This window comes from Oncorhynchus kisutch, linkage group LG20 (assembly GCF_002021735.2).
Source record: "Oncorhynchus kisutch isolate 150728-3 linkage group LG20, Okis_V2, whole genome shotgun sequence".
Lineage (NCBI taxonomy): Eukaryota > Metazoa > Chordata > Actinopteri > Salmoniformes > Salmonidae > Oncorhynchus > Oncorhynchus kisutch.
Genome location: NC_034193.2, coordinates 42,582,306 through 42,608,594, shown reverse-complemented (window position 1 = coordinate 42,608,594; position 26,289 = coordinate 42,582,306). Strand labels below are relative to the sequence as shown.

Sequence of the window (26,289 nt, the reverse complement as noted above, 5' to 3'; positions counted from 1 at the left end):
CTTTGGAAAGAACTGCCCCGTGCTTCTCATCCCATGCATAAGCTATAGCCTGCTATTGAATCGACCTGATCTCACAGGTATGGCTACTGAACTGGAAGCAGCAGACATGATGACAGCGACACCTGCTACGTTTTGCGTAGGCCTATAGGATATGGCCTACCTTCTAGGACGATTTGCAGGCAGAGACAAAATCAGGTCAATACTTACCGAAAACGAAACGGCGCAACGCTCGCTCACCATAGTATGATGATTAAATGTGTTGATTGCACTTTGACTCACATTGGTTGAGAGCCTTCCACTTCTTTCCAATATCAATATGTATTTAGATATTGTAGTAAACTAGTGCCTAATCATATTTAATTTCATATTCAATTGAACCGCCACGTGATTCTCTGCGCATGTAGGCAGCCTACTAAACATCAATGAGGCCACACGTATGAGTCGCAGTTGAGTTCTCACGCCCAAACTAGGAGAGGTAGGCTCCTGAAGTTGAAGCGTGTGTGAATAATGCGAAACAAATATGTGCTGTTAATACAATAGGTAGGCTACCGCATACAAAGCAGAAAGAGGAACGTTTCCAAATCATCTGTGGGACAAAAAAGGGACAACATTCGCATCCGCAAGTCGTCTGTCTGACCGTGAAAAATTCCAACCGCGCTGCAATGATCTTTGTCGCGACCCGCGGGAATGCAGCCCTCTAGTGCAGTCAGTACACAACACTATGCTCGACATGTCTTAGCAGGATCAGATGGTGACAGGGGTCCCAAAATGTTCAGACAGACGATTTAAGTGTATTAACAATATCAGTGAATGATACAAAGTTCCATTTTGAATTGAAGTGTAGACCTACAGTAGCTACAAGACAGCATTTAAGATTAAAGCAACAGTCCGGGAATAATGGTCAATTTCAATTATTGAACCATTATATTATCTAAGAATAGAATCAATGTATAAATGTACACCAAAGTAATTATTTGTCATCCCTCATTTTCTAGGAGGATCAGATGGTGACAGGGATCTCAGCAGGCAGCCAGGGAAGACCAGTCTGACGCAGGCTAGGTGAATTTCTACAGATACAACCCTTTATTCTCTCTATGCAGCAAACACTGGACAAGCCAGATGCTATTACAAGGCAGTCTGACAACCCTCCAAAGTTGTTTTCCAAACTGTATCAAGGGTTGATGGAGGCATTTTCCAATGACACAAGACATGACCTGGTAGAAGCTATTGATGATATGAACATGACTGGGCATTCATCATCTCAGACATACATGACTGCAGTTTGAGACCATTCATAGAACATACTATATGCCAGTGAAACTGAATTACATGCACTCAGAAATGTTATTCCTCTGCTGGAGATATGAAAATATGTCCCCTTTTGTGTTTTACATGTATTCAGACCCCTTAAATTTTTCCACATTGTTACGTTAGTCTTATTCTAATGGATTAAATAGTGTTTTCCCCCGAACCAATCTATACACAATACCCCATAATAATATTATAATATTTTTGTAAATATACACTGCTCAAAAATTAAAGGGAACACTAAAATAACACATCCTAGATCTGAATTAATTAAATATTCTTATTAAATACTTTTTTCTTTGTTGAATGTGCTGACAACAAAATCACACATTATCAATGGAAATCAAATGTATCAACCCATGGAGGTCTGGATTTGGAGTCACACTCAAAATTAAAGTGGAAAACCACACTAGACTGATCCAACTTTGATGTAATGTCCTTAAAACAAGTCAAAATGAGGCTCAGTAGTGTGTGTGGCCTCCACGTGCCTGTATGACCTCCCTACAACGCCTGGGCATGCTCCTGATGAGGTGGCGGATGGTCTCCTCCCAGACCTGGACTAAAGCATCCGCCAACTCCTGGACAGTCTGTGGTGCAACGTGGCTTTGGTGGATGATGTCCCAGATGTGCTCAATTGGATTCAGGTCTGGGGAACGGGCGGGCCAGTCCATAGCATCAATGCCTTCCTCTTGCAGGAACTGCTGACACACTCCAGCCACATGAGGTCTAGCATTGTCTTGCATTAGGAGGAACCCAGGGCCAACTGCACCAGCATATGGTCTCACAAGGGGTCTGAGGATCTCATCTCGGTACCTAATGGCAGTCAGGCTACCTCTGGTGAGCACATGGAGGCCATGACTGACCCACCGCCAAACCGGTCATGCTGGAGGATGTTGCAGGTAGCAGAACGTTCTCCACGGCGTCTCCAGACTGTCACGTCTGTCACATGTGCTCAGTGTGAACCTGCTTTCATCTGTGAAGAGCACATTGCGCCAGTAGCGAATTTGCCAATCTTGGTGTTCTCTGGCAAATGCCAAACGTCCTGCACGGTGTTGGGCTGTAAGCACAACCCCCACCTGTGGACGTCGGGCCCTCATACCACCCTCATGGAGTCTGTTTCTGACCGTTTGAGCAGACAGATGCACATTTGTGGCATGCTGGGGGTCATTTTGCAGGGCTCTGGCAGTGCTCCTCCTGCTCCTCCTTGCACAAAGGCGGAGGTAGCGGTCCTGCTGCTGGGTTGTTGCCCTCCTACGGCCTCCTCCACGTCTCCTGATGTACTGGCCTGTCTCCTGGTAGCGCCTCCATGCTCTGGACACTACGCTGACAGACACAGCAAACCTTCTTGCCACAGCTCGCATTGATGTGCCATCCTGGATGAGCTGCACTACCTGAGCCACTTGTGTGGGTTGTAGACTCCGTCTCATGCTACCACTAGAGTGAAAGCACCGACAGCATTCAAAAGTGACCAAAACATCAGCCAGGAAGCATAGGAACTGAGAAGTGGTCTGTGGTCGCCACCTGCATAACCACTCCTTTATTGGGGGTGTCTTGCTAATTGCCTATCATTTCCACCTGTTGTCTATTCCATTTGCACAACAGCATGTGAAATTTATTGTCAATCGGTGTTGCTTCCTAAGTGGACAGTTAGATTTCACAGAAGTGTGATTGACTGAGTTACATTGTGTTGTTTAAGTGTTCCCTTTATTTTTTTGAGCAGTGTATATATACAAAAAAATGAAATATGACATTTACATAGGTATTCAGACCCTTTACTCAGTCCTTTGTTGAAGCACCTTTGGCAATGAGTACAGCCTTGTGTCTTCTTGGGTATGACACTACAAGCTTGGCACACCTGTATTTGGAGAGGTTCTCCCATTCTTCTCTGCAGATCCTCTCAAGCTCTGTCAGGTTGGATGGGGAGCGTTGCTGCACAGTTATTTTCAGGTCTCTCCAGAGATGTTCGAGCTCTGGCTGGGCCACTCAAAGTGTCTCAAAGCCACTCCTGTGTTGTCTTGGCTGTGTGCTTAGGGTTATTTTCCTGTTGGAAGGTGAACCTTCGCCCCAGTCTGATGTCCTGAGTACTCTGGAGGAGGTTTTCGTCAAGAATTTCCCTCGATCCTGATCCCTTCCCCTGAAAAACATCCCCACAGCATGATGCTGCCACCACCATGCTTCACCGTAGGGATGGTGCCAGGTTTCCTCCAGACGTGATGCTTGGCATTCAGGCCAGAGAATCTTGTTTCTCATGGTCAGAGTTTTTAGGTGCCTTTTGGCAAACTCCAAGCGGGCTGTCATGTGCCTTTTACTGAGGAGTGGCTTCCATCTGGCCACCCTACCATAAAGGCCTGATTGGTGGAGTGCTGCAGAGATGGGAGAACAATCCAGAAGGACAACCATCTCTACAGAGGAACTTTGGAGCTCTGTCAGAGTGACCTTTGTCACCTCCCTGACAAAGGCCCTTCTCCACCTCCCTGACAAAGGCCCTTCTCCCCCATTTGCTCAGTTTGGCCAGGCGGCCAGCTCTAGGAAGACTCATTGTGATTCTAAACGACTTAGATTTAAGATGGAAGCCACTGTGTTCTTGGGGACCGTCAATGCTCCAGAAATGTTTTGGTACCCTTCCCCAGATACCGCGACACAATCCTGTCTCGGGGCTCCACGGACAATTCCTTCAACCGCATGGCTTGGTTTTTGCACGCACTGTCAACTGTGGGACTATAGGTAGACAGGTGTGTGCCTTTCCAAATCATGCCCCAACAATTTACCACAGGTGGACTCCAATCAAGTTGTAGAAACATCAAGGCTGATAAATGGAAACAAGATGCACTTGAGCTCAATTTGAAGTCTAATAGCAAAAGGGTCTGAAAACATATGTAAATAATAATAATAAAAAATATTTTTTTTTTATAAATTAGCAAACATTTCTAAAAACCTGTTTTCGCATCGTCATTATGGGGTATTGTGTGTAGATTGATGAGGAAAACATCTTATTTAATCCCTTTTAGAATAAGGCTGTAATGTAACAAAATGTGGAAAAAGTCAAGGGGTCTGAATACTTTCTGACTACACTGTGTGGTCTTGTGAAGGCTGGCCGAATTCTGGCAAAGAGTAAGTTATTTTATCTCAGCATGTCGACAGATTCTCCCTTCTCCCCATTTTGTTTGCTTGGAAATGTTGATACTTGAGACTTATCAGAAGAAACTGTAATCAAGCATTTATAGGGGCTAAGAAATGCATTGCCATTAATTGGAAGGTTGGTTATCCTCCCACAATGTCAAGTTATGCATCACTAGATTTAATTTATTACCAGATTAAGGGCATACTGAAAAACTTTTACAGGGTCTGGATGCCTTTAATGGAATACAGTACGACTAAAGGAGTCTATATTGAAAACATGCCCACGTCAGGGGATATACCCATTTAGGCAATGTCCTTGGCCTAACACACCCGAAACCAATCCCGAAAGTTTCACTAACATCCTAAAATTGAGTGGGGTGGTTTTTTTTGTGCGTTTTTTCCCCCAAACCTTTCCCTTGGGAATAAAAATAAACAAAAAGGTATGATTGAACGGGGAGAGAGTTGAGTAAGGCGGCTCTGGCTGGTCTGGCTGAAATTTGATATAGCGGATTTTGATATAGCAGACTTAATAAAAACAAGCAAAAGTCTTTGTATTTTATTCAATCATTTGTTAGGCTGTTGGTTGAAGGTGCAACACAATATTTATTACTGAATCACCTTAGATTAAGTTCAGTCTTATTAATCACTTTAACATATTTCATAATGATCTCTTACCTAGCGTGGCGACTGAGGGCATTTTTTCTTACTTTTTATTCTAAATAGACTGCACATTGGATTGTGTAAAATGCAGGAAATTAGCTTTAGGTGTCCCCCCCCCCCGAGGAATAATAATAATGAATAATAAGCACAAACTAAAGAATGCTATTATAGTATTTTATTAACTTAAGATTCTCACCAAGACATGCAGACAGTCCAAACAGACAGAGTACAGTAGGCTATACATTGCACAAGAAGAATATTGGCTACTTTAAGAGAATGAATGCAAATGTATGCTGTTAATGGACAATAACTATAACCAATCTATCAACTAACCAGATCTGAATACATGTGTTGGATGGATGGCTTTGATTGTCCAGCAATCTAATTGCAAATCGTTCATTTGCTAATAATACAAATATTCTGCTTAAAAAGATCTTGCACTGCTACCCTCAGCATTCATTATTCTTGGAGGTTAGAACAAGCAACAGGGAGGTCACCAGAGATTCATAACCAGGGGCTTAGCCCTGAAAACCAGGGACAGACAGGGTACCGGCAAATCATGGTATTTGTGGGTCTGAGACAAATGAGTGGATGAATACACAGCTAGTAAGCCTGCAATATGAGGAGGAAATTCTAGTCCACCAACTTTCCAGGGGCAATCACTTATCCAAGATCCTGGTGGTGTCCCTGACAAGCAATGGAAACCGAATGTTTCCTCTTCGTGCTTCCCAAAAATATCCTGGCGCATGAAGGCTACATCTACAGACGGAAATGACACCGCAAATAAGTCCTTCTGGAAGTGCATCGAATATAATGTTTTCGAATGCTGAGGTCGCATAATGCTCACTGACGGGGTTATACTGGATACGCAGTTTTTTCAGCGCCCGGAACATCAACTAGAGGAGCTCAGGAAATACTATCAAGGCAACATGGGTTGGGGAGAAGGTTGGACACATTAGAAGAAAGCCAATGTTTCCCATGGGTATGTCTTAGTAATGGCTTTATTATCATGAATTATTTGTGTGTGAGTTGAGTATGGAACAGGTTTTGCGTGTGTTTGTGTGTTCTTACCGATCCAGCACTCCAGTCTGGCGCAGGGTGACGTCTTGACCACGTCAGGAGGGTCCACGCCCACGTTGAGACACAACACCAGGGCCACACTCACTGTCTTCATCTGGAGAGACAGAGATAGCGAGACAGAAGTGAATACACATGCTTCTCAATACACACTTTGTTTATATGAGATATAATCCCAATACATACTCTGTATATAAGTGTGAAGAGAGACCCTGTTTATTTACATTATTTGGGTGAAGGACGTTCACAGTTCATAAAGGGGCTCGGACTCGAGTCCACACACACACTAAGCGGCTCTGAGGCAGGCATCTGACAACGTCAGCCTCTAGATTATCCTTCAAATTAATATCAGATGTGCATCTCTTCCTTTCAAGACGATTCAATACGTATCTGGGGGGAGGCAATGTAGCCTACGTTTTTTTTGTTCTCCCACTTTGGTACTGAAATCAGAATCACCCGCTAATGAACCTTCCTCCGGTAGTTTACTTTTATTCCGGTAAAACATCATTTTCAACAGCGCATAGATAATAACCTAGCAAATGACATAGGTTGTCACTCAACTAACAGCGTAATATCACACAAGCCGTTTTAGCATTTGAATGCTGAAGGTGCTGTGCAGATGTGCAAGATCAGGCACAGGCAGCCTACCTGGCGAAGCTGGGCACGGTGCTCAGTTTGACTAGGCTACTGACATTTTGCCTGGGGTTGTTCGGCATGCAAAATGACTCCGTTGCAAGCTGAGTTCCACACTGAAGGAGAGCACGCATCAGTGATGGGTTTGGCCTTTATTTGTACACACACAAGCTCCCGCAGGCGCCTGACACGCCAAAACGTCAGCCCCCTGTTTGTCCTTCAAATATCAAGAAATAGTGCTCCTGAGTTTATTTGTATTTTTCATTCCTTGAGGTGTCCTGGGTGAGATCGTTTTTTTGGACAGCCATACACACTATTTTGACCTTGCCCTCTGGCATGGATGGCTCAATTGGCAGGTGTGTCTAGTTGGCATAGCCTGACGTGACTTTGCAATTCTGAACCACAGTGCTGCTGACCTGATCTGGAGAGTGAAGCGCCATGTTGTCCACTATGCCAAGCACTAGACTGTAGAGAACACACCAAAAGGGTTCTGCTTGAAGAGGGAAGAACTTAACAAACTTCTCTTTGAAGTCTGTAGACTGTCACGACTCCCAAAACAAGTCACGATTCAGTGCTTTCTGTAATAAAAATAGATATTTTAAAATGTAGAAAACATTTATTTTTTAAACAGTCACGACTCCGTATATAAACCTTGCCCGGATATCGCTAAATGATACAGCGGAAAGAAAGATCACATTTACTGGTGATTGATTTGTCTCCCAAGGACTTTCCAAGAAAGGTCTATTGAAGTGAATTTAATTGAATGTGTGCCTGGATAACTGAAGTTAATGGAACTCTGCAGCTGACGGACAGAAAGGCCGAAGCTCATTGCAGGGTATTGAATTAAATATGTGCCTGATCTATGGTGGTTAGCAGAGTTCTGTAGCTACTGCTCCTACCAGGCAGTTTACTGTAGTGTAGACTGGTCTGATAGAGAAGAAGCCCAGGGGGACAGGAAACAGGGTCAGGTAAACATGTTGCACCTGAACACAGACTGATCCACTGGGGCACACATGGACATACACAGACAGAGAACGAGAGAGGCTAGAACAGAGAGGGCAGTCTAAAACCCTGCACAGATTTTTACTTGAGGAGCTACTACCCTTGTGTTACTAGCTGGGCGCATGTTTTCTCAACGCCTGAGTACTAGTCAATGAGCAAGCTGACGTCAGTGACCACGTTCCCATGCGCAGAGTATTCTGAATAATAGCCCAATCCCAATTATTATTTCAGGATAAGCTGTTTACATGCAGCTTTGACATTCCACTCATGAGAATCCCTGTATCCATGAATAAAAATCATATTCCTAATTGTCCCCGGGACGTCAGTTCTTTTTTTTTTGACAGGGGATACGGGATAATTATTTTTTTTAAAGTTAAGACTCATTTAGATATTTTTCTGCTTATAATTTCTGACATTGGGTTGGTTATTTGTTAGTCAACTTGTCTATAATTACAAAGCTTCTCTTTGTCATTACTTGATGCTCTAGAATACTAAATAAAGCCTTGCTCACCAGAATGATGTCAGAAAATTAGAGAATGAATGCATAAATCTAGTTGACATATGTAAAGTTCTTTCATTTCTGCTTCTCTCAAGGAGCGAAGACGTTTAGGGACCAGGGAGATTTTCCATGCTAATTTTCCCAATGACAACACCCAGTAAGATGTATTTTTTAATAGGTCTAAAAAATAATAATAAAAAAGGCAGGTTTAAGGTTCTGAATGAAAAGGTGAAAAGACAGATTTTCTGGAGATTTTGGTCATTCAGCAGACGCTCTTATCCAGATCGACTGACTGACAGTCAGTGCATTCAACTAAGGTAGATAAACAACATATCAGTCATAGTAAGAATAAATATAATTTCTGTAACAGTTACTGAGAATGTTTTTGAAGTGGTCTGTTGGTTTGACTCCTTTGAACATCGCTGCCAATTTAAAAGCTTTTGAAAAATGAACAGAAGTGCCTGGGACAGATGGGAGCAATAATACATATTATGTTGCAATCAGTTGGCGCCTCTTTCCTTTCCTATATTAAATAGATTTCAAATGTATTAGTGTGACAGAATGCTTAATACATTAATGTATGTGCAGTTGAAATGGGTATAGAATGAGTCACCAAATAAATACATATTTTCAAGAAATGTAAATGCAAATGCATATTTTAAATTTTCATTCAGAACCAAAAATGTACCTGATTTCAACATCAGGAAAATATGTAATTTCGTCCTCTGGAAAGTTCTATGACCAAATTTCAACTGCACGTACTTTCTCAATGAAGCAAGCATTAGATCAAAAGAAAAAAAATTAACTGGAGATAGAATCAACCAAGATTTTTTTTCACGGTCGGACACACACACAAAGCAGAGGTCAAGATACAGGAGACAACAGAAGACGCGGGTAGGTCTCAGATTAAACTCATAAAAGCACAGGAGGAGCTTGCGGAGTGTGCAAAGCTGAGAGGGGGAAAGAGCCTCATGGCATTTCATTTCCCACAACGTTGTGGTGCCAACTCTAATCAAACCCATAGGAGTGTGGATGGGAATCCACGTCTCTGTCCCATAGGATCCCTCACCAAGAGGCTTTACTTTCACTACACTAACCTCAGGTAGGCATGACCGCTTTCTTATACATTGACCCCAGTGAGGGATAAGTCAGTTGGGATGTGCCCTTTAAAGATACTATAGCTGAAATGACAACACGCCTGGAGGAGTTATCAGCCCTGCGTCAAAGAATCTATAAAAGCTACATCCCATTGAGCTCTGATCAAAACCAGTGTACTATATATATATAGGGAATAGGGTGCCATTTCGGACACACCCAGTCTACAGAGTGCAGGTTTTAAAGCAATCCCTGGAAAACAGTAAATGTGCTGAATTTCTGGGGGGAGATGGCAAATATCTTCTTTCCTATTTTTACACACAATCGTTATGGCCAAAATTGATAAGGAGTGCACTGACTGCAATGAACTTGAAAACAACCGTCCGCATTTGTGACTGCAATTATTCTTCCAGTGTCTTTGCGTTGTTTGATCAAACTGAAGATGGCATAGCTACCCACAAAAGCACCAACACTGTTTACAGTCAAGCACCAAAAGCGGGTCCTGGCTTTCAAACTGTTTACCCACACCCAGTCACGCACACCCACCAACCCACACACAAATCAACTGTAGATCAGTTTTAAAGGTGAGGTACATTCATGCCAGACGTTCGGTCCTGACTTGGTGTTGTTCAGCACCATACTACTTCACCAGCAACATTACTGCAGCCTGGCACGGGAAACTAAAGTGATTACCATCACAATAAAATAACCCTAATGAAATGATTTGTTTCCCAACATCATATGTGAGAGACGAAAACGACAAATTAGCATGAAGAAAAAAAATATGATAATTGAGACACATGGGGAGGTAGAATTTAGATTTTGGATTCATAATAGGCTAATGTGGCATTTAGGTTTGACAGCAGCCAGATGTTGGCTCCCATTGATTGAATCCCATTCATTTCTCACGTCGGTGGAGAAGTCCATTGTCTCCCTACTTATAGCATACATTCCAACAGGAGGAGACATAAGGGCAGCAACCCTATGGGCCCTGGTCAAAAGTAGTGCACTATACCGGACATTTAGCATTTTGATTTCACCTTTATTTAACCCGGTAGGCCAGTTGAGAACAAGTTCTCATTTAAAACCCCAACCTGGCCAAGATAAAGCAAAGCAGTGCGACACAAACACAGAGTTACACATGGAATAAACAAACATACAGTCAATATAGAGTGTGTGCAAATGAGGTAGGATAAGGGACGTATTAAGGCAATAAATAGGCCATATTGGCAAAATTATTACAGTATGGCAAATTAAACACTGGAGTGATAGATGTGCAGAAGATGAGTGTGCAAGTAGAGATACTGGGGTGCAAAGGAGCAAAATAAATAACAGTATGGGGATGAGGAAGTTGGATGAGCTATTTACAGATGGGCTATCTACAGGTGCAGTGATCTATGGAGCTGCTCTGACAGCTGGTGCGGGAGCTATGAGTCTCCAACTTCAGTTTTGCAATTCGTTACAGTCATTGACAGAGAACTGGAAGGAAAGGCGGCCAAAGGAGGAATTGGCTTTGGGGGTGACCAGTGAAATATACCTGCTGGAGTGCGTGCTATGGATGGGTGCTGCTATGGTGACCAGTGAGCTGAGATAAGGTGGGGCTTTACCTAGCAAAGACTTATAGATGACCTGGAGCCAGTGGGTTTGGCGACAAATATGAAGCGAGTGCCAGCCAACGAGAGAATACAGGTTGCAGTGGTGGGTAGTATATGGGGCTTTCGTGACAAAACGGACGACACTGTGATATACTGCATCCAATTTGCTGTGGAGAGTGTTGGAGGCTATTTTGTAAATGACATCGCCAAAGTCAAGGATCGGTAGGATAGTCAGTTTTACGAGGGTATGTTTGGCAGCATGAGTGAAGGATGCTTTGTTGCGAAATAGGAAGCCAATCCTAGATTTAATTTTGGATTAGAGATGCTTAATGGGAGTCTGGAAGGAGAGTTCACAGTCTAACCAGATACCTAGGTATTTGTAGTTGTCCACGTATTCTAAGTCAGAACTGTCCAGAGTAGTGATGCTGGACGGGCGGGCAGGTGCAGGCAGTGACCGGTTGAAGAGCATGCATTTAGTTTGACTTGTATTTAAGAGCAGTTGGAGGCCACGGAAGGAGACTTGTATGGCATTGAAGCTCGTCTGGAGGTTAGTTAACACAGTGTCCAAAGAAGGACCAGAAGTATACAGAATGGTGTCGTCTGCGTAGAGGTGCCATTTGGGACAAAACCAAGATGCTTGCCTGTTGCAGAGAAACATGCTAGGCTTGAGACAGGTTCTTTAATATTCCAGTGGCTTGGTAGGCTGTTATTTTGCGGCGGTTTTTAGCCACCGAAATAATGAAATGACTATCGGATTTGGGTAAGCTCATTTAGTAGCAGAGGGCTACAAGCCAGCACAGAAACCACAAACGAAGAGAATCGGGCCTAGAATCTATACGTGTTGTAGCAAGCTCAGTACAAAAAAGCGTGGTGCTTTAATTCACTTGAAGCTTTTCTGTGTTTAAAATATAGAAGATGGCCATTGAACAGGAGAGGAGGAGAAAAGGGAGAGACAAAGAGAATGAAGAGGTGGAGGCTAAGTCTTGCCGCCCGGGGGAGAGGCTCTGATCCTCCATAACAACGGACTCCTTTTGAAGAGGGTGGCCCTCCTTGATTGTTAACATTAATCTGAAGGAAAGCCTAAACAAAATGACATTTTAATATATGTCTCCTGGACCTCGTGGATTTCTTATAATCCCACAAATCCTGTTCGGAGCAGCGCAGTGGGGGAAGAGAGCGATAACAGGGGAGTAGGGTGAAAGCTGATGCGGACTTCAGTTCAATCTGTTTTTTTGGACTTGTTCACAATGCTCACTATCATACAGGTGAATGGCACTGGTACTTAACTATATTTGGCTATCCATGACCGATGGAAAACACAGAAACTTCCAGACAGATTCCAAGGGTTTGTGATAATGTACATGTATCAGAGTGAGACTGTGCCCTAATGTGTGTCCTGCTGGCAATAAAGTGAGTGGCCCAAGCTGATGCAACAATCCCCAAGGCCTTCCAGCCTACTAGGCCTTGCCCTGGCACTGGGGAGATCGATGCTCCCTCTGTTTAAAAAGCCTTAAATTTATAGCAGGACTAGCAAATGGAATAGTCACTGGCCATTGATCCGTATGGGCCGAGGTGCTGGATCGGAGGGAGTGAATGGCAGAGAGGGGGAGTTACCGAACTCAATTACCAGTTTAAAGACAACACACACAACAATAGTGTTCCTCAAAGGCCACAGCGACTGCTGATTTCAATAGAGTTGCTATAGAGGTAACGTCGTTGTCCTATTTCTTACGTTTTGACAACAACAAATACAGGGTAGGAATTACATCCAACTGCTCATCCCTGCATTCATGTGTCCTTCCGATACAGATCAGACCATATTCACTTTCTACAGTACCTGGATCAGACTGCTATTCAGCCTGGATTTACTGCTCTCCTGAAGAAGATACACTGGTTATCATGGAGATTATATAGTCATTTTGCGTAGCGAACCGAGATATTTTTGCCGGATGAAAACAATGGCAAAGATGGAGGAAGCTAGCCCAGCAGAAAGCCAAGAACTGCAATTTGTGGGCTTGATATTGTAGCGTGCTTTTGAGGATGTGTGGAAATCATTGTTGGAAAGCCAGTACTTTAGAGTATGCAAAGGTGGTTGGTTCATTGAAGCGCTAAAGTGCTCAACTGCATTGATTTCAAATGACTAGCTCTGATTGACAGAACCCTGATATCCTAACCCTAACCCTGATATCCGCTATCCGACCTGGTTTACTCTATCTAGCCTCTCTCTCTCTCTCTCTCTCTCCAGTGAGCCACTGCTCACCCACGAACAGCTCACTCTATAGTCCCAGTTCAGGAAGGGGGTGAGCGAGCCATAAACATCTAATAAGGAACCGTTGGGGTTCTCCTCAATGAGTCAGGTCTACTAACAGTGTACTTTGGGGTTAGGGTTGGTTTGTCTCACACTGCGCCATGTCATTGAACCTGAATGTCATTCAGTGTTATAATGTATCCTTTCAGAGGACTCTAGCCCAACCTCTATCCCTGACATGGACATAAAAAGGACAGAGGCAAACCCATGACTATTGTGGGTACCATAAATAACATAGCTATCCCATAAAGCCCAATAGCACTAACACACAACGGGCAGCATTAGACAAGCCCAAAACGGAGCCAAAGTTTGTGGCATTCGGAGCAACAACTCGCCGACCATGATAGGTCTGCAGAAACTATCCTGCATCGGAATCATTCACACACTTGCACTATACTAGCAGGTGTACACACACACACAAGCCGCTTTGCTTCATGTGCTCACCACCCACATCGACATGGTCACAACTCAATTACAGACATCTCCACAGGGACCGGACTCCACCTTGACCAATGGGCCTTGTAATTGGGCAGCCTGCCACCTCTCATGCTGAGATAGCCCAACAGTGTCTATAGTGTAATAGCTAGCTGGCCATGATTCTGCCGATTTTCCACGATGCAGCACATAGTTTATGGGCCACTTGATATCCCCTTCACACGCCACTCCTCTCAACAGCTTCAATTCTTTAGATACAAAACCAATAGGGGCACTACTACCACCCTTATCATTATCCATCACTGTCAATCTACAGTACCCTCCTGAATTATTGGCACCCTAGGTAAATATGAACAAAAATGGCTCTGAAAAAATGTCATTGTTGATTATCAGCTTAATCTTACAGAAAATATCATATGAATCTAAGCGTTGAGTTAACATTGTTCAAAGAAAAATCTAAAATAAGGAATTATTTTATTCAAAAACATGCGTGTCAGTTATTGGCACCCCTAGTAATTCTTAGAAACAAAATCAAGTTGATGTATATTCCAATTAAGATTTTACTTTTTAAAGTTAATGTGAGTCATCCATGACTTCCTGTTTCACTGGGGTGTGAGGTGACACACATGCTCAACTCCCTTAGTCATCCATCAACATCAGAAAGGCCAAAGATCACAAAAAGGAAATTAAAAAGGTTGTTGACGTTCACAAATCAGGCAATGGCTATAAAAAGATAGCTACACACGTGAAAATACTCATCTCCACTATTAGGGCAATAATTAAGAAATGTTTAACAACTGGAGCTGTGATGAACCTGCCTGGAAGAGGACGCAAGTGTTGTGACGTTGGTACCATTAATGCGATGACTATTCTTTTTATCAAATAATTACAAACCACGTTCAAGTATTACTTGATTAATCATAACAATTAATTAAGTAGTAATCTGGGACACCACGGGAAAAGTTTATTTAACGAGTGAACGTTTCCCAAATTAACTCTAAAGATGTCAATATGTCGTTATACCAGTCATCCATTAAACATCATTATTACCTCAGTCTCATTCTGAACGCCGTAATATCCTATAAATCTGCATAAACCCTAGTCTCCATGATGAATCAGCAACACAAATTGGCTTAATTATTTATTTACGAACTAACTAATCACACAGAATGACAAACACACAGGATAGATTATACATTGGTACTAACATGATGCAATGAAGTCCCTGGTGGACTAACCCGATATGATGGCTTGTTACAATGAAAGGGGTTGGGGAACGAAAGAGCGGGACGAGAGCCAAAGGAATACAACTATCGTACATACAGTGGAATAATACGCTCATCGTAAATGGATATTTAGCAACCTAACAAGCGCTCATTTGGATATATAAATGCAAAAGTACATATTTACGCTTGTAGGTCTGTCGTCTCGCTCTGTTGAAACCACTCCATCAGTCTGTGGCGAGTAGTTCATCAGAAAGTCTCTGGTTGTTTAAGTCTGGTGGTCCACCAGAAGTTACCATGTCCTTTGTAGTAGGTTTGTCTCGGAGTGTCTGTTAGAACGAAAGTTCCAGAGGTGTACCACGCGGTGTTCAGCGGGCCTTATCATTCACTCTGTTTTGAATAGATACCCTAGAGGTACCTATAGCGGTGAGAGGAAATTGTTATTTGTCTCGCATCTTTGCTCGAGTTTCCTAGGCTAACAGTGCATAAAGAGCTGCAGACAATGTTCCTGTGTGGTGTCAGAGAGTTTCAGAGTTTCTAACCATTTTGTACCTTTCAGCTCACGCTGGTCTTTAGTTTTAAACTATTTCTCAGCCGTGTAGCCACCGCTTCACACTGTCTGGTCTAGTAGAGTCTAACCATTTCAACGTGTCAGATAACTGGGATGTTTGTAGAGTTACCGGTATTTGGTTATACTGCCCTTAATGATATCACACAACAATTGATCTGACATAATTGTTCTTTAAGTCCCTCCCGATCAATTCCAACATTCTTGGTGTTGAAAATGTCCAACCGTTTTATGTTACAGTACTGCAAAGTCCCTCTCTGTGGTAACAAAGGGATTTTTAACTTCCATTTCTGCAGAGTGGGAGGGGTGGGCCTTGACAGTCATGACAAGTGTATTTTGTCCCCACGCACAGTGAGAAGGATGGCTCAAGGGGATTTTTTTTGTTGCCCAAGGACCACAGTTGGAGAATTTCAAAAGTTGGTTATATCAAGTCTCCAAAGCTACAAGTGAAACACCACCTCCATGCCAACAAGTTATTTGGAAGGGCTGCCAGAAAAAAGCCTCCTCTGTCACCAAACCACAAACGTAAGCCCCTGGAATTTGCTAAATGTCATTGGAACCAGGTTCTATGGTCTGATGAAAATAAAATAGAGCTTTTTGTCAATAAACACCAGAGGTGGGTTTGACGTAAAAAGAGTCGTGCAGAAAATAACCTAATCCCCACTGTGAAGTTTGCTGGTGGATCTGTGATGATGAGGCACTGTTTAACTTTCAAAGGCCCTGGGAACCTTGTTAGGATACATGGCATCATGGACTCCAAGTACCAGGAGATTTTAGTCCAAAACCTGTCTGCCTCTACCAGGAGGCTAAAACTGGGTCGTCGTTGGATCTTCCAGCAGGACAACGATCCAAAGCATACCCCCAAATCCACAGGAAAATTGTTCACTGACCATTGACCTAAACCCAATTCAAAACCTCTGTGGTGAGCTGAAGAGTCCACAAGCAAGGACCAAGGACTCTGAAGGATCTGGAGAGTTTCTCTATGGAAGAATGGTCTCAAATCCCTTCCTGTGTGTTCTCCCACCTCATCAAACATTATAGGAGACAACTCAGAACAGTTATCTTTGAAAAGGGACAAAGTACTAAACACAGGAGTGCCAATAATTGGGACATGCATGTTTTTGAATAAAATAATTATTTCTTGCTGACAAATTATTTTTCTTTTAACAATTTTAACTCAAAGGTTAGATTGATATATTTTGAGTCAGACCAAGCAGAAACAACTATATTTTGTTCACAGCATATTTTGTTCATACTTACATAGGGTGCCAATAATTCAGGAGGACACTGTAAATCACCCTGTAGTAAATAACAGTAGGCCAGGGACCATTAAGTCGATTCAACCACAGGCCGATTTTTTCTTGAGTGGATGGTCAGGGGGCTGGAACATAATTTGTAGACAGCATATTGACCGTAAGCCCAAAGATATTTGAATAAAACAAAATCAAACCTTGCTTACATTTGCATATGATCACATATTATGTGTGGGAATACTTTAGAACAGATTTCTTTTTAAATGTACAATCTAATGTCCAACAATAAAAATATATATTTAAAAAATGTCAATCACCCATAGGGGAGACGCCAGTTGGGGAAACCTGCCGTAGGCCATACACAATCAAAAGGGGCACAGAAATCAAATTAATTGAAGCAAAACAATGTATTCCTTGTAGAACATAAACTAGCCTGAATTATTTAGGCATATTTTCTAGCTGTGTTAGAGAAAGAACGTCCCTTTGTCTTACCCCAGGAATGTCTCCTGTTTTGGAATGAATTATATGAATTAATGTTTTATGGTTACAAAATAATTCTGCGCCTGAAGCACAGTGTAGAAGCCTAATTCTGTCATATTAGCTTGTGTTAATGTCATTTGGGTGAATGTCTAGCCAATAGGGATACTAAGTCAGCCGGCGTACCATATGGCAATGTGACACTTGGCATTATTGACGCCATAGCTATCCATAACAGAATCTATGAAACAATCAGGTATCGAGTACTACAGGAATCTAACAGCACCTTTCATATAAGCCCTGGCAGGTGTAATAGAAACACAGAAATCCCACTGTCACCATTTACTAGAGAAAGCATTGAAATTCCACTGCAAAAGCACCTAGGGTTGGCCTGAAGCAGAGTAATAATGAATTCCTACATATTGGGAACAATATAGACGAAGGCTAACCTTAACTAGGTTTAGTGTGGAAGTCTCGCTGCAGAACAAATTGTGGTCTTTTCTAAAGCAGTAGACCCCGATGATAATGTTATATCAAGATGTTTCTGCCATACAGAGTGCAAGATAGCCGGGAAAATATTTTTGATGTACCAATTCCATGGCACAGGGTGTATGAGTTGATATATAAAACAATGTAAGATTCAAGAATGTGTGCCTTTCAGCTAAAAAGATTGTACAGAATTCTTGCCACCGGCAAAATGTTGAATATTTAAGGCATACAATTATCGCAGCTCTGTAGATTTTGTTGTGAGGATACTGAATCAATAGACCATTTCTTCTGGTATTGCCCTCAGGTAGCCCATTTCTAGTCTCAGGTTCAGGAATGGCTGAAAAAGCATAACATTGATCAAAAATTGACCCTAGAAATAGCATTGTTGGGAGATCTGGAGAGACCTGGTCAGTCGATTACTAATATACTCTTAGTAAAAGCATGTTATCATCTTCAACTCACAATCTGCAGATTCTATTAGATTAGATCGATTCAAATTGAATGTTAAACATCACACAGCATAGTTGAAAGATGGGCGCCGACAGAGATGGTCACCTCGCTTCAGGTCCTTAGAACACTATGCAGTTATTTGTTTTTCTTATGTATTACTTTATGTAATATTTCTTACATTGTTAGCCCAGAAAATCTCAAGTGTTATTACATACAGCCGGGAAGAAACTTTTGGATACAAAAGCGATGTCAACTTACCAACATTACGACCAGGAATACGACTTTCCAGAAGCGGATCCTTTGCTCGGACCGCCACCCTGGACATGGGATCTTATCCCAGAGGCCGACCCAAAACAACGCGGTTGCCGCGGGAGAGGCAGAAGGAGCGGCCTACTGGTCAGACTCAGAAGGCAAGCACACCATCCACTGCTTCCGAGCTTATTATTTGCCAATGTCCAATCTCTAGATAACAAGGTGGACGAAATTAGGGCACGAATTGCCTTCCAGAGAGACAGATATTGTAAAATTCTCTGTTTAACAGAAACATGGCTCACTCGGGATATGTTGTCAGAGTCGGTACAGCTACCCGGTTTCTTTATGCATTGCGCCGACAGAAACAAACATCTCTCTGGTAAGAAGGGCGAGGGTGTATGCCTTATGATTAACGACTCATGGTGTAATCACAACAACATACAGGAACTCAAGTCCTTCTGTTCACCTGACCTAGAATTCCTAACAATCAAATGCCGACCGCATTATCTTCCAAGAGAATTCTCTTCGATTATAGTTACAGCCGTGGATATCCCCCCCAAGCAGATACGTCGGCGGCCCTGAAAGAACATCACTGGGCTCGATGTAAACTGGAAACCATACACCCTGAGGCTGCATTTATTCTAGATGGGGATTTTACAAAGCAAACCTGAGAACAAGGCTCCTTAAATTCTATCAGCATATCGAATGCGAGACACGAGCTGGTAGCATTCTGGATCATTGCTACTCTAACTTCCGCGATGCATACAAAACCCTCCCCCGCCCTCCCTTCGGCAAATCTGACCACGACACCATTCTGTTGCTCCCAGCCTATAGCCAGACACTACAAACAGGAAACGCCAGTGAGCAGATCTATACAATGCTGGTCTGACCAATCGGATTCCATGCATCAAGATTGCTTCGATCACGTGGACTTGGGATATGTTCCGGATAGCCTCAGACAACAACATTGATGTATACACTGACTCGGTGAGCGAGTTTATTAGCAAGTGCAGCGGAGATGTCGTACCCACTGCGACTATTAAAACATTTTTTAACCAGAAACCGTGGATTGATGGCAGCATTCACCCCAAAAAATGAAAGCGCGAACCAGCGCTTTTAAATCATGGCAAGGCGACTGGAAACATGACCGAATACAAACAGTGCAGCTATTCCCTCTTGCAAGGCAATCAAAAAAGCAAAGCGTCAGTATAGAGAAAGTAGAGTCGCAATTCAACAGCTCACACATGAGACATGCGTGGCAGGGTCTACAGTCAATCAAGGATTACAAAAAGAAAACCAGCCCCGTCTTGCTGCCAGACAAATTCAACTTCTTTGCTCGAATTGAGGACAACACAGTGCAACTGACACGGCCCGCTACCAAAGCCTGTGGGCTCTCCTCTGTAGCCAACGTGAGTAAAACCTTTAAACGTGTCAACCCTCGCAAGGCTGCCGGCCCAGACGGCATCCCTAGCAGCGTCCTCAGAGCCTGCGTAGACCAGTTGGCTGGTGTGTTTACGGACATATTCAACCAACCCCTATCCCAGTCTGCTGTCCCCACATGCTTCAAGATGGCCACCATTGTTCCTGTTTCCAAGAAAGCTACGGTAACTGAACTAAATAACTATCGCCCCGTTGCACTCATTTCTGTCATCATGAAGTACTTTGAGAGACTAGTCAATACCCAATACCCACTCCAATTTGCTTACCGCCCCAATAGGTCCACTGACGATGCAATCGCCATCACACTGCCCTGTACCATCTGAACAAGAGGAATACCTATGTAAGAATGCTGTTCATTGACTACTGCTCAGCATTCAACACCAAACTCATCAAACTGGAGGCCTTGGGTCTCAACCCCACCCTGTGCAACTGGGTCCTGGACTTTGACGAGCCGCCCCCAGGTGGTGAAAGCAGGAAACAACATCTCCACTTCGCTGATCCTCAACACTGGGGCCCCACAAGGGTGCGCTCACAGCACTCTCCCGTACCTCCTGTTCACCCATGACTGCGTGGCCATAAACGCTTCAAACTCAATCATCGAGTTTGCAAACGACACTACAGTGGTAGGCCTGATTACCAACAACGACGAGACGGCCTACAGGGAGTCGGTGAGGGCTCTCGGAGTGTGGTGTCCGGAAAATAACCTCACACTCAAACGTCAACAAAAAAAGGAGATGATCGTGGAAAAAGGAGAGGGAGCACCCGCCCATCCGACAGTAGTGGAGAAGGTGGAAAGCTTCAAGTTCCTCTGTGTACACATCACGGACAAACTGACAAACTGAAATCGTCCACCCACACAGATAGTGGTGAAGGTGCAACCACAGGTCTCTCCAGAGGGCGGTGCGTTCTGCCCAACGCATCACGGGGGCAAACTACCTGCCCTCCAGGACACCTACAGCACCCGATGTCACAGGAAGGCCAAAAATATTTTTTTTAAACAACAACCACCCAAGACACTACCATCCAGAAGGCAAGGTCAGTACAGGTGCATCAAAGCTAAGACCGAAAGACTGAAAAACAGCTTCTATCTCAAGGCCATCAGACTGCTAAACAGCACCACTAACAGAGAGGCTGCTGCCAACATACAGACTCATATCTCTGGCCACTTTAATAAATGGACTTAATAAAGGTATCACTAGTCACTTTAATAATATTTACATATCCTACATTACTCATTCCATATGTATATACTGTATACTATACCATCTACTGCATCTTGCCTATGCCGCACGTCCATCGCTCATCCATATATTTTTATGTACATATTCTTATTCATCCCTTTACATGTGTGTATAAGGTAGTTGTTGTGAATTTGTTAGATTACTTGTTAGATATTACTTGCATGGTCGGAACTAGTACAAGCACTTCGCTACACTCACATTAACATCTGATAACAATGTGTATGTGACCAATAAAATTTGATGTGAAAGAGCTACGGCACGTAGAAATCCGAAGAGGGTGGCCAGCAGAGATAGGTTGGATGGGCTGAAGGAAGCTGAGGGTTGGGATGTGGAATTGGAGACAAGCGGGAGTGGAGGTGCTGGGCGGAGGATAGAATGAGTCATAACAAAAATAACAAAAAGACAGTTTGAATGACCCTGAAGGGCAACGCTATTACATCCATTGACTGTTTGCCTGAGGCTGAGGCCACACAAGTGCTTGTACACATGTATATACACACACACTCCCATTCAAAACACATACGTGCACACACATGTAAATAGTGCCACACATGCACTGAAATGTATACAGTTGGCCTTGCTGTTTTGATTTTTGTTGTCCTTGATGTCTTATTTTTGCATTGTTTTCTGTTGTCCCCGTTTGACAGATCTCCCACCAAGTCAACGTGCCCATGGGCGGGTTGCTTGACCCGGGTTGTTCCTGTGGGTCGCTCTGGACTGGAGACGGTTAGATGACTGAGTGCAATGTGAATCTTGAGCGGCTTCACTGCAGGTAGATTATATGTTTATATTTTTTTCCAATTATTAAATCAATAAAAACTGGATAAATGTTTTTTTTAAGAAAATACTGCGTTTCCTTTCTGAAAGGCAAACGATATGCTAGTTCAACAGCAACTTTGCTTTGATAGAAGTATGCAAGTCAAATTAAATTATCAAGTAGACCTACTTCAGTCAAATGTGATAATGTAGTTAAATAAATTTAACGAGAACTTAATCTGGAAAAGCAGCTGTTTAAAGGGGGAGATCTTAAGATAGAACCTAACCATATTTTCTGGATATTGAACACACACAGTGGTCTCCAATTAAAGTCTCACTGGTTTCAGTTCATCATTCATGAGCTACTTTCAAAGATTGAACCAGATGAACCTTATAACAAGAACCAAGGGCAACTGCATAATATGAGCAACACAGGCTGGGCCTTTATCCATTCACCATTAAAAAGCCTTAGTTCAGTAGACCACCGTAGAGACTTAGCACATGGTGCAGCGGGACCATAAGGACTAAGGATGTCTCTTACCCTGTCCTTCATCCTCCAGCTCTGGGCCAGAGCCTTGGAGCCCTCGATCTTCTCTGAGTGGCGTTTCTTCATGAAGGCCAGCGGCAGGTTCCAGTCGCTCATGTCCGCCTCTTCCTCCTCAGCCAGGAATATGGCCGGCGAGAGCAGCAGTTCCGAGTCCATTTTCATCAGGGCCCTGAGGGAAGAGATGGAGAGAAGGTCAGGTTGAGGTCAATGTAAAAAAATAACGTTTATTCATTCAATAATAGGATATAGCTGTACAGTATGTTTTTGTGTAACATTGAGGAATATGATAAATATTTAACATGCATCCATCAGATGCAATCTATTTTTGACCCTAACTATACAACCATTTTAAGTTCTGCTAGGAAAGTTTGGGCAGCATTGGGATAGCCATAGACCAGCTCACACTACCGGTCAGATAAGGAGCAGCTCTGGGTTAAAAACTACCACCACCTAGCTTTGGGACTCAACATCGGAGGTCTGTATTGATTGGACTCCCCGAGTTGTGATTTGTTCTGGTGACTGGCAACGTTAAATAACCCTACCACAATATAGCTGGCTACACCAAAAACATAGTGTTACCTGTCAACAAAGGCATTTGTATTATTTCTAGGAACTCTACTTACCAGACGTAAAGTGAAATGTGACCATAACTATCAAATAAACTAGAGGTCGACCGATTAATCAGAATGGCCGATTAATTAGGGCCAATTTCAAGCTTTCATAACACTCGGTAATCTGCGTTTCTGGACACCGATTATGGCCGATTACATTGCACTCCACGAGGAGACTGCATGGCAGGCTGACTACCTGTTATGCGAGTGCAGCAAGAGGCCAAGGTAAGGTGCTAGGTACCATTAAACTTATCTTATAAACAAACAAATCAATCTTAACATAATCACTAGTTAAGTACACATGGTTGATGATATTACTAGTTTATCTAGCTTGTCCTGCGTTGCATATAATCAATGCGGTGCCTGTTAATTTATCATTGAATCACAGCATACTTCACCAAACAGGTGATTTAACAAGCGCATTCGCGAAAAAAAGTACTATCGTTGCACCAAACGTCAACGCCTTTCTTAAAATCAAAACACAAGTATATATTTTTAAACCTGCATATTTAGTTAACATTAATAGTGAAATTGTGTCACTAACATTAATAGTGAAATTGTGTCACTTCTCTTGCGTTCTGTGCAAGAGTCAGGGTATATGCAGCAGTTTGGGCCGCCTGGCTCGTTGCGAACTGTGTGAAGACCATTTCTTTCTAACAAAGACAGCCAACTTCACCAAATGGGGGAGGATTCGTTGCACGATTCGTTGCACGAATGTACCTAACCATAAACATCAATGCCTTTCTTAAAATCAATACACAGAAGTATATTTTTTTAAACCTGCATATTTAGTTAAAAGAAATTCATGTTAGCAGGCAATATTAACTAGGGAAATTGTGTCACTTCTCTTGCATTCATTGCACGCAGAGTATATGCAAGAGTTTGGCCGCCTGGCTCATTGCGAACTAATTGGACAGAATTTTACATAATTATGACATAACATTGAAGGTTGTGCAATGTAACAATAATATTTAGACTTAGGGATGCCACCCGTTAGATAAAATACAGAACGTTTCCGTATTTCACTGAAAGAATAAACATTTTGTTTTTGAAATGATAGGTCATTAATATGGTCAACTCCGGAAACTAAAGCTCGTATTTCTGTGTGTTATTATATTATAATTAAGTATGATTTCATAGAGCAGTCTGACTGAGCGGTGGTAGGCACCAGCAGGCACGTAAGCATTCATTCATTCCTGCATTTACCAGCAGTTCTTCGCTGTGCTTCAAGCATTGCGCTGTTTATGACTTCTAGTCTATCAACTCCTGAGATCAGGCTGGCAATACTAAAGTACCTATTAGAACATCCAATAGTCAAAGTTTGATGAAATACAAATGGTAGAGAGAGAAATAGTCCTACAATAACTACAACCTAAAACTTCTTAACTGGGAATATAATACCATATTCCTGCTGTGAAAACAGAGGTAGATTTTGTGGTAGGAAGTCTCGCTTGAAGTGCATGGCCTAATGGCTGCCTGCGGTCTAACTCAACAAGAATATGGTGAAGGTTCAGGCTAAAGTTGGATTCAGACATTTATTTAATAGCGAGGGAGACATTTAAATTTACATTTGGTAAATACAGTTTCTCGAGATTATACATATGTCATTGTTAACAGAAAAGTTTTTCTTGGTGAAGCCGGCTATATTGGGGTTGGGTTATTTTCTGTTGCCAGCCACAACTCAGGGAGTCCAACCAATACACAGACTCCCGATGATGTGTCCCAAAGCTAACAACCACCCATAAATAGGATGGACAATAACATTAGCAATCTCACATCCCTAGCCCCCATTCACCACAGGTGGCCCTGGTGAGTGATGGGATATGACCTGAGCAGCTTTCAAAACAAAGTACAACCAGACTCGTTTGCCATCATGTGCAGTAGTGAGCATATTCTCGTTCTAACCAGTACATAACTAGTAGCTATCTGTATTTGCATTTGACACGGTTAACATTAGCTGTGTGCAAAGGTTTAACTCTGACAATGACGTCTCGGCAGTGAATTCCCTTTCATTTAACTTAGCAGTCAAATGGTATATAATATGCAGAATGGACTGTCAAACTTACACGGAAAAGCTATTTTCTAAGGGGGTAGTACACATTGCAGTATGATACATAACATAATTGGAAATCGGTACCACGTCAACCTGCATAGACAGAACCATGTTCGCGCGTGGCTGTTCTAGAGTTCGGGGTCGAGTTTGACATGTTAGCTTGTGGCTAACTAGCAGACCCTTAGCCGACTTTCTGACAACTAGCTAGCATTGTTATCACAGGTTTGTACTTCGTGCTTGTAAAACTGTGCATGCTTCATGTTACTTGTTGAACCACAAGCTACAGTAGTTAGATAAACGTAGAGAAGACTGACTGGCAAGTGAACCAGATGTGGAAAAGGGCCATTTCTGCACAGGGTGGCGTGCAGTGTACAGACCTTGGCGCGGTAGAATACTCTTCGATACAGGGTGGGAAACCTCTCCGTCTCCTGACTATTATAGACGCGGTCGCACAGATAATTCTTGAAAGAAAATTGTAGGGTAGCGTCCACAATTTGTAAACGATGTCGAACCCGACAGGTCCAAGTTCGACCGGTATGTGTTTGCAGGGAAATCTGCGGGTTCTCTCCCCACGGCTGCTCTTTGCTATGGGAAGGTGCTCGAGACGAGGCCCATCTTCACACGGACACTCTGCCACAACCACGCCACGCGCTGTCAGGCTCGAGCTGTCAATGACGCTTGTAGTGTGGTCTTCTGACACAAACGTGTGTCGACGAGGCAAATGTCGTAGGCTAGTTGCCGTGAAATTGACAAACAATTCCAAGTATTTCTCCAGAGACACTTCTTCAGCACTTCAGCAAGGGCGCCGCCATCTTGGGAAAGACCCACAATGCACTCGGGGTTGGACTGAAGATGTCATTAAAAACGTCATCATGGTCAGTGAATGTCCCTTTCCCTTTCCTTCTAAATAAAAGTAAAATAATAAAAAAGTCCAAAATATTCCATTCAGTTCAGTTCTGATGTCACATTGCGATCCAAAAAGATACATCCTGTACATTTTGAGAGATTATTATTTTTTATATACATTTGCAAAAATTATTTTAAAAACTGTTTTTTCGCTTTGTCATTATTGGGTATTTTGTGTAGATTGATGAGGAAAAACATTTTAGAATAAGGCTGTAACGTAACAAAATGTGGAAAAACCCTATAATTATGTATTTATTTGTGACTCATTTGTGTACAGGTAGACCAGAAAAG

At 42.7% G+C, this 26,289-nt stretch overlaps 1 protein-coding gene across 7 annotated transcripts in view; it reads right to left on the bottom strand.

The window, feature by feature from the left end:
* LOC109865277 (regulatory-associated protein of mTOR) overlaps positions 1–25,938 on the bottom strand; it is a 193,356-nt gene extending 167,418 nt beyond the window's left edge. For 4 of the 7 annotated variants that reach the window (XM_031799187.1, XM_031799189.1, XM_031799191.1 and 1 more), the window contains exons 1-3: positions 25,470–25,938; positions 22,423–22,597; positions 6,160–6,262 (exon numbers count right to left, since the gene is read on the bottom strand). In XM_031799187.1, coding sequence (XP_031655047.1) covers positions 6,160–6,262; positions 22,423–22,590 — 271 coding nt within the window. In that variant the 5' untranslated portion in view covers positions 22,591–22,597; positions 25,470–25,938. The remainder of the gene's footprint in view (positions 1–6,159; positions 6,263–22,422; positions 22,598–25,469) is intronic. The other 3 variants (XM_031799190.1, XM_031799188.1, XM_031799192.1) reach the window with 1 other exon arrangement.
* Positions 25,939–26,289: the final 351 nt, after the last annotated feature.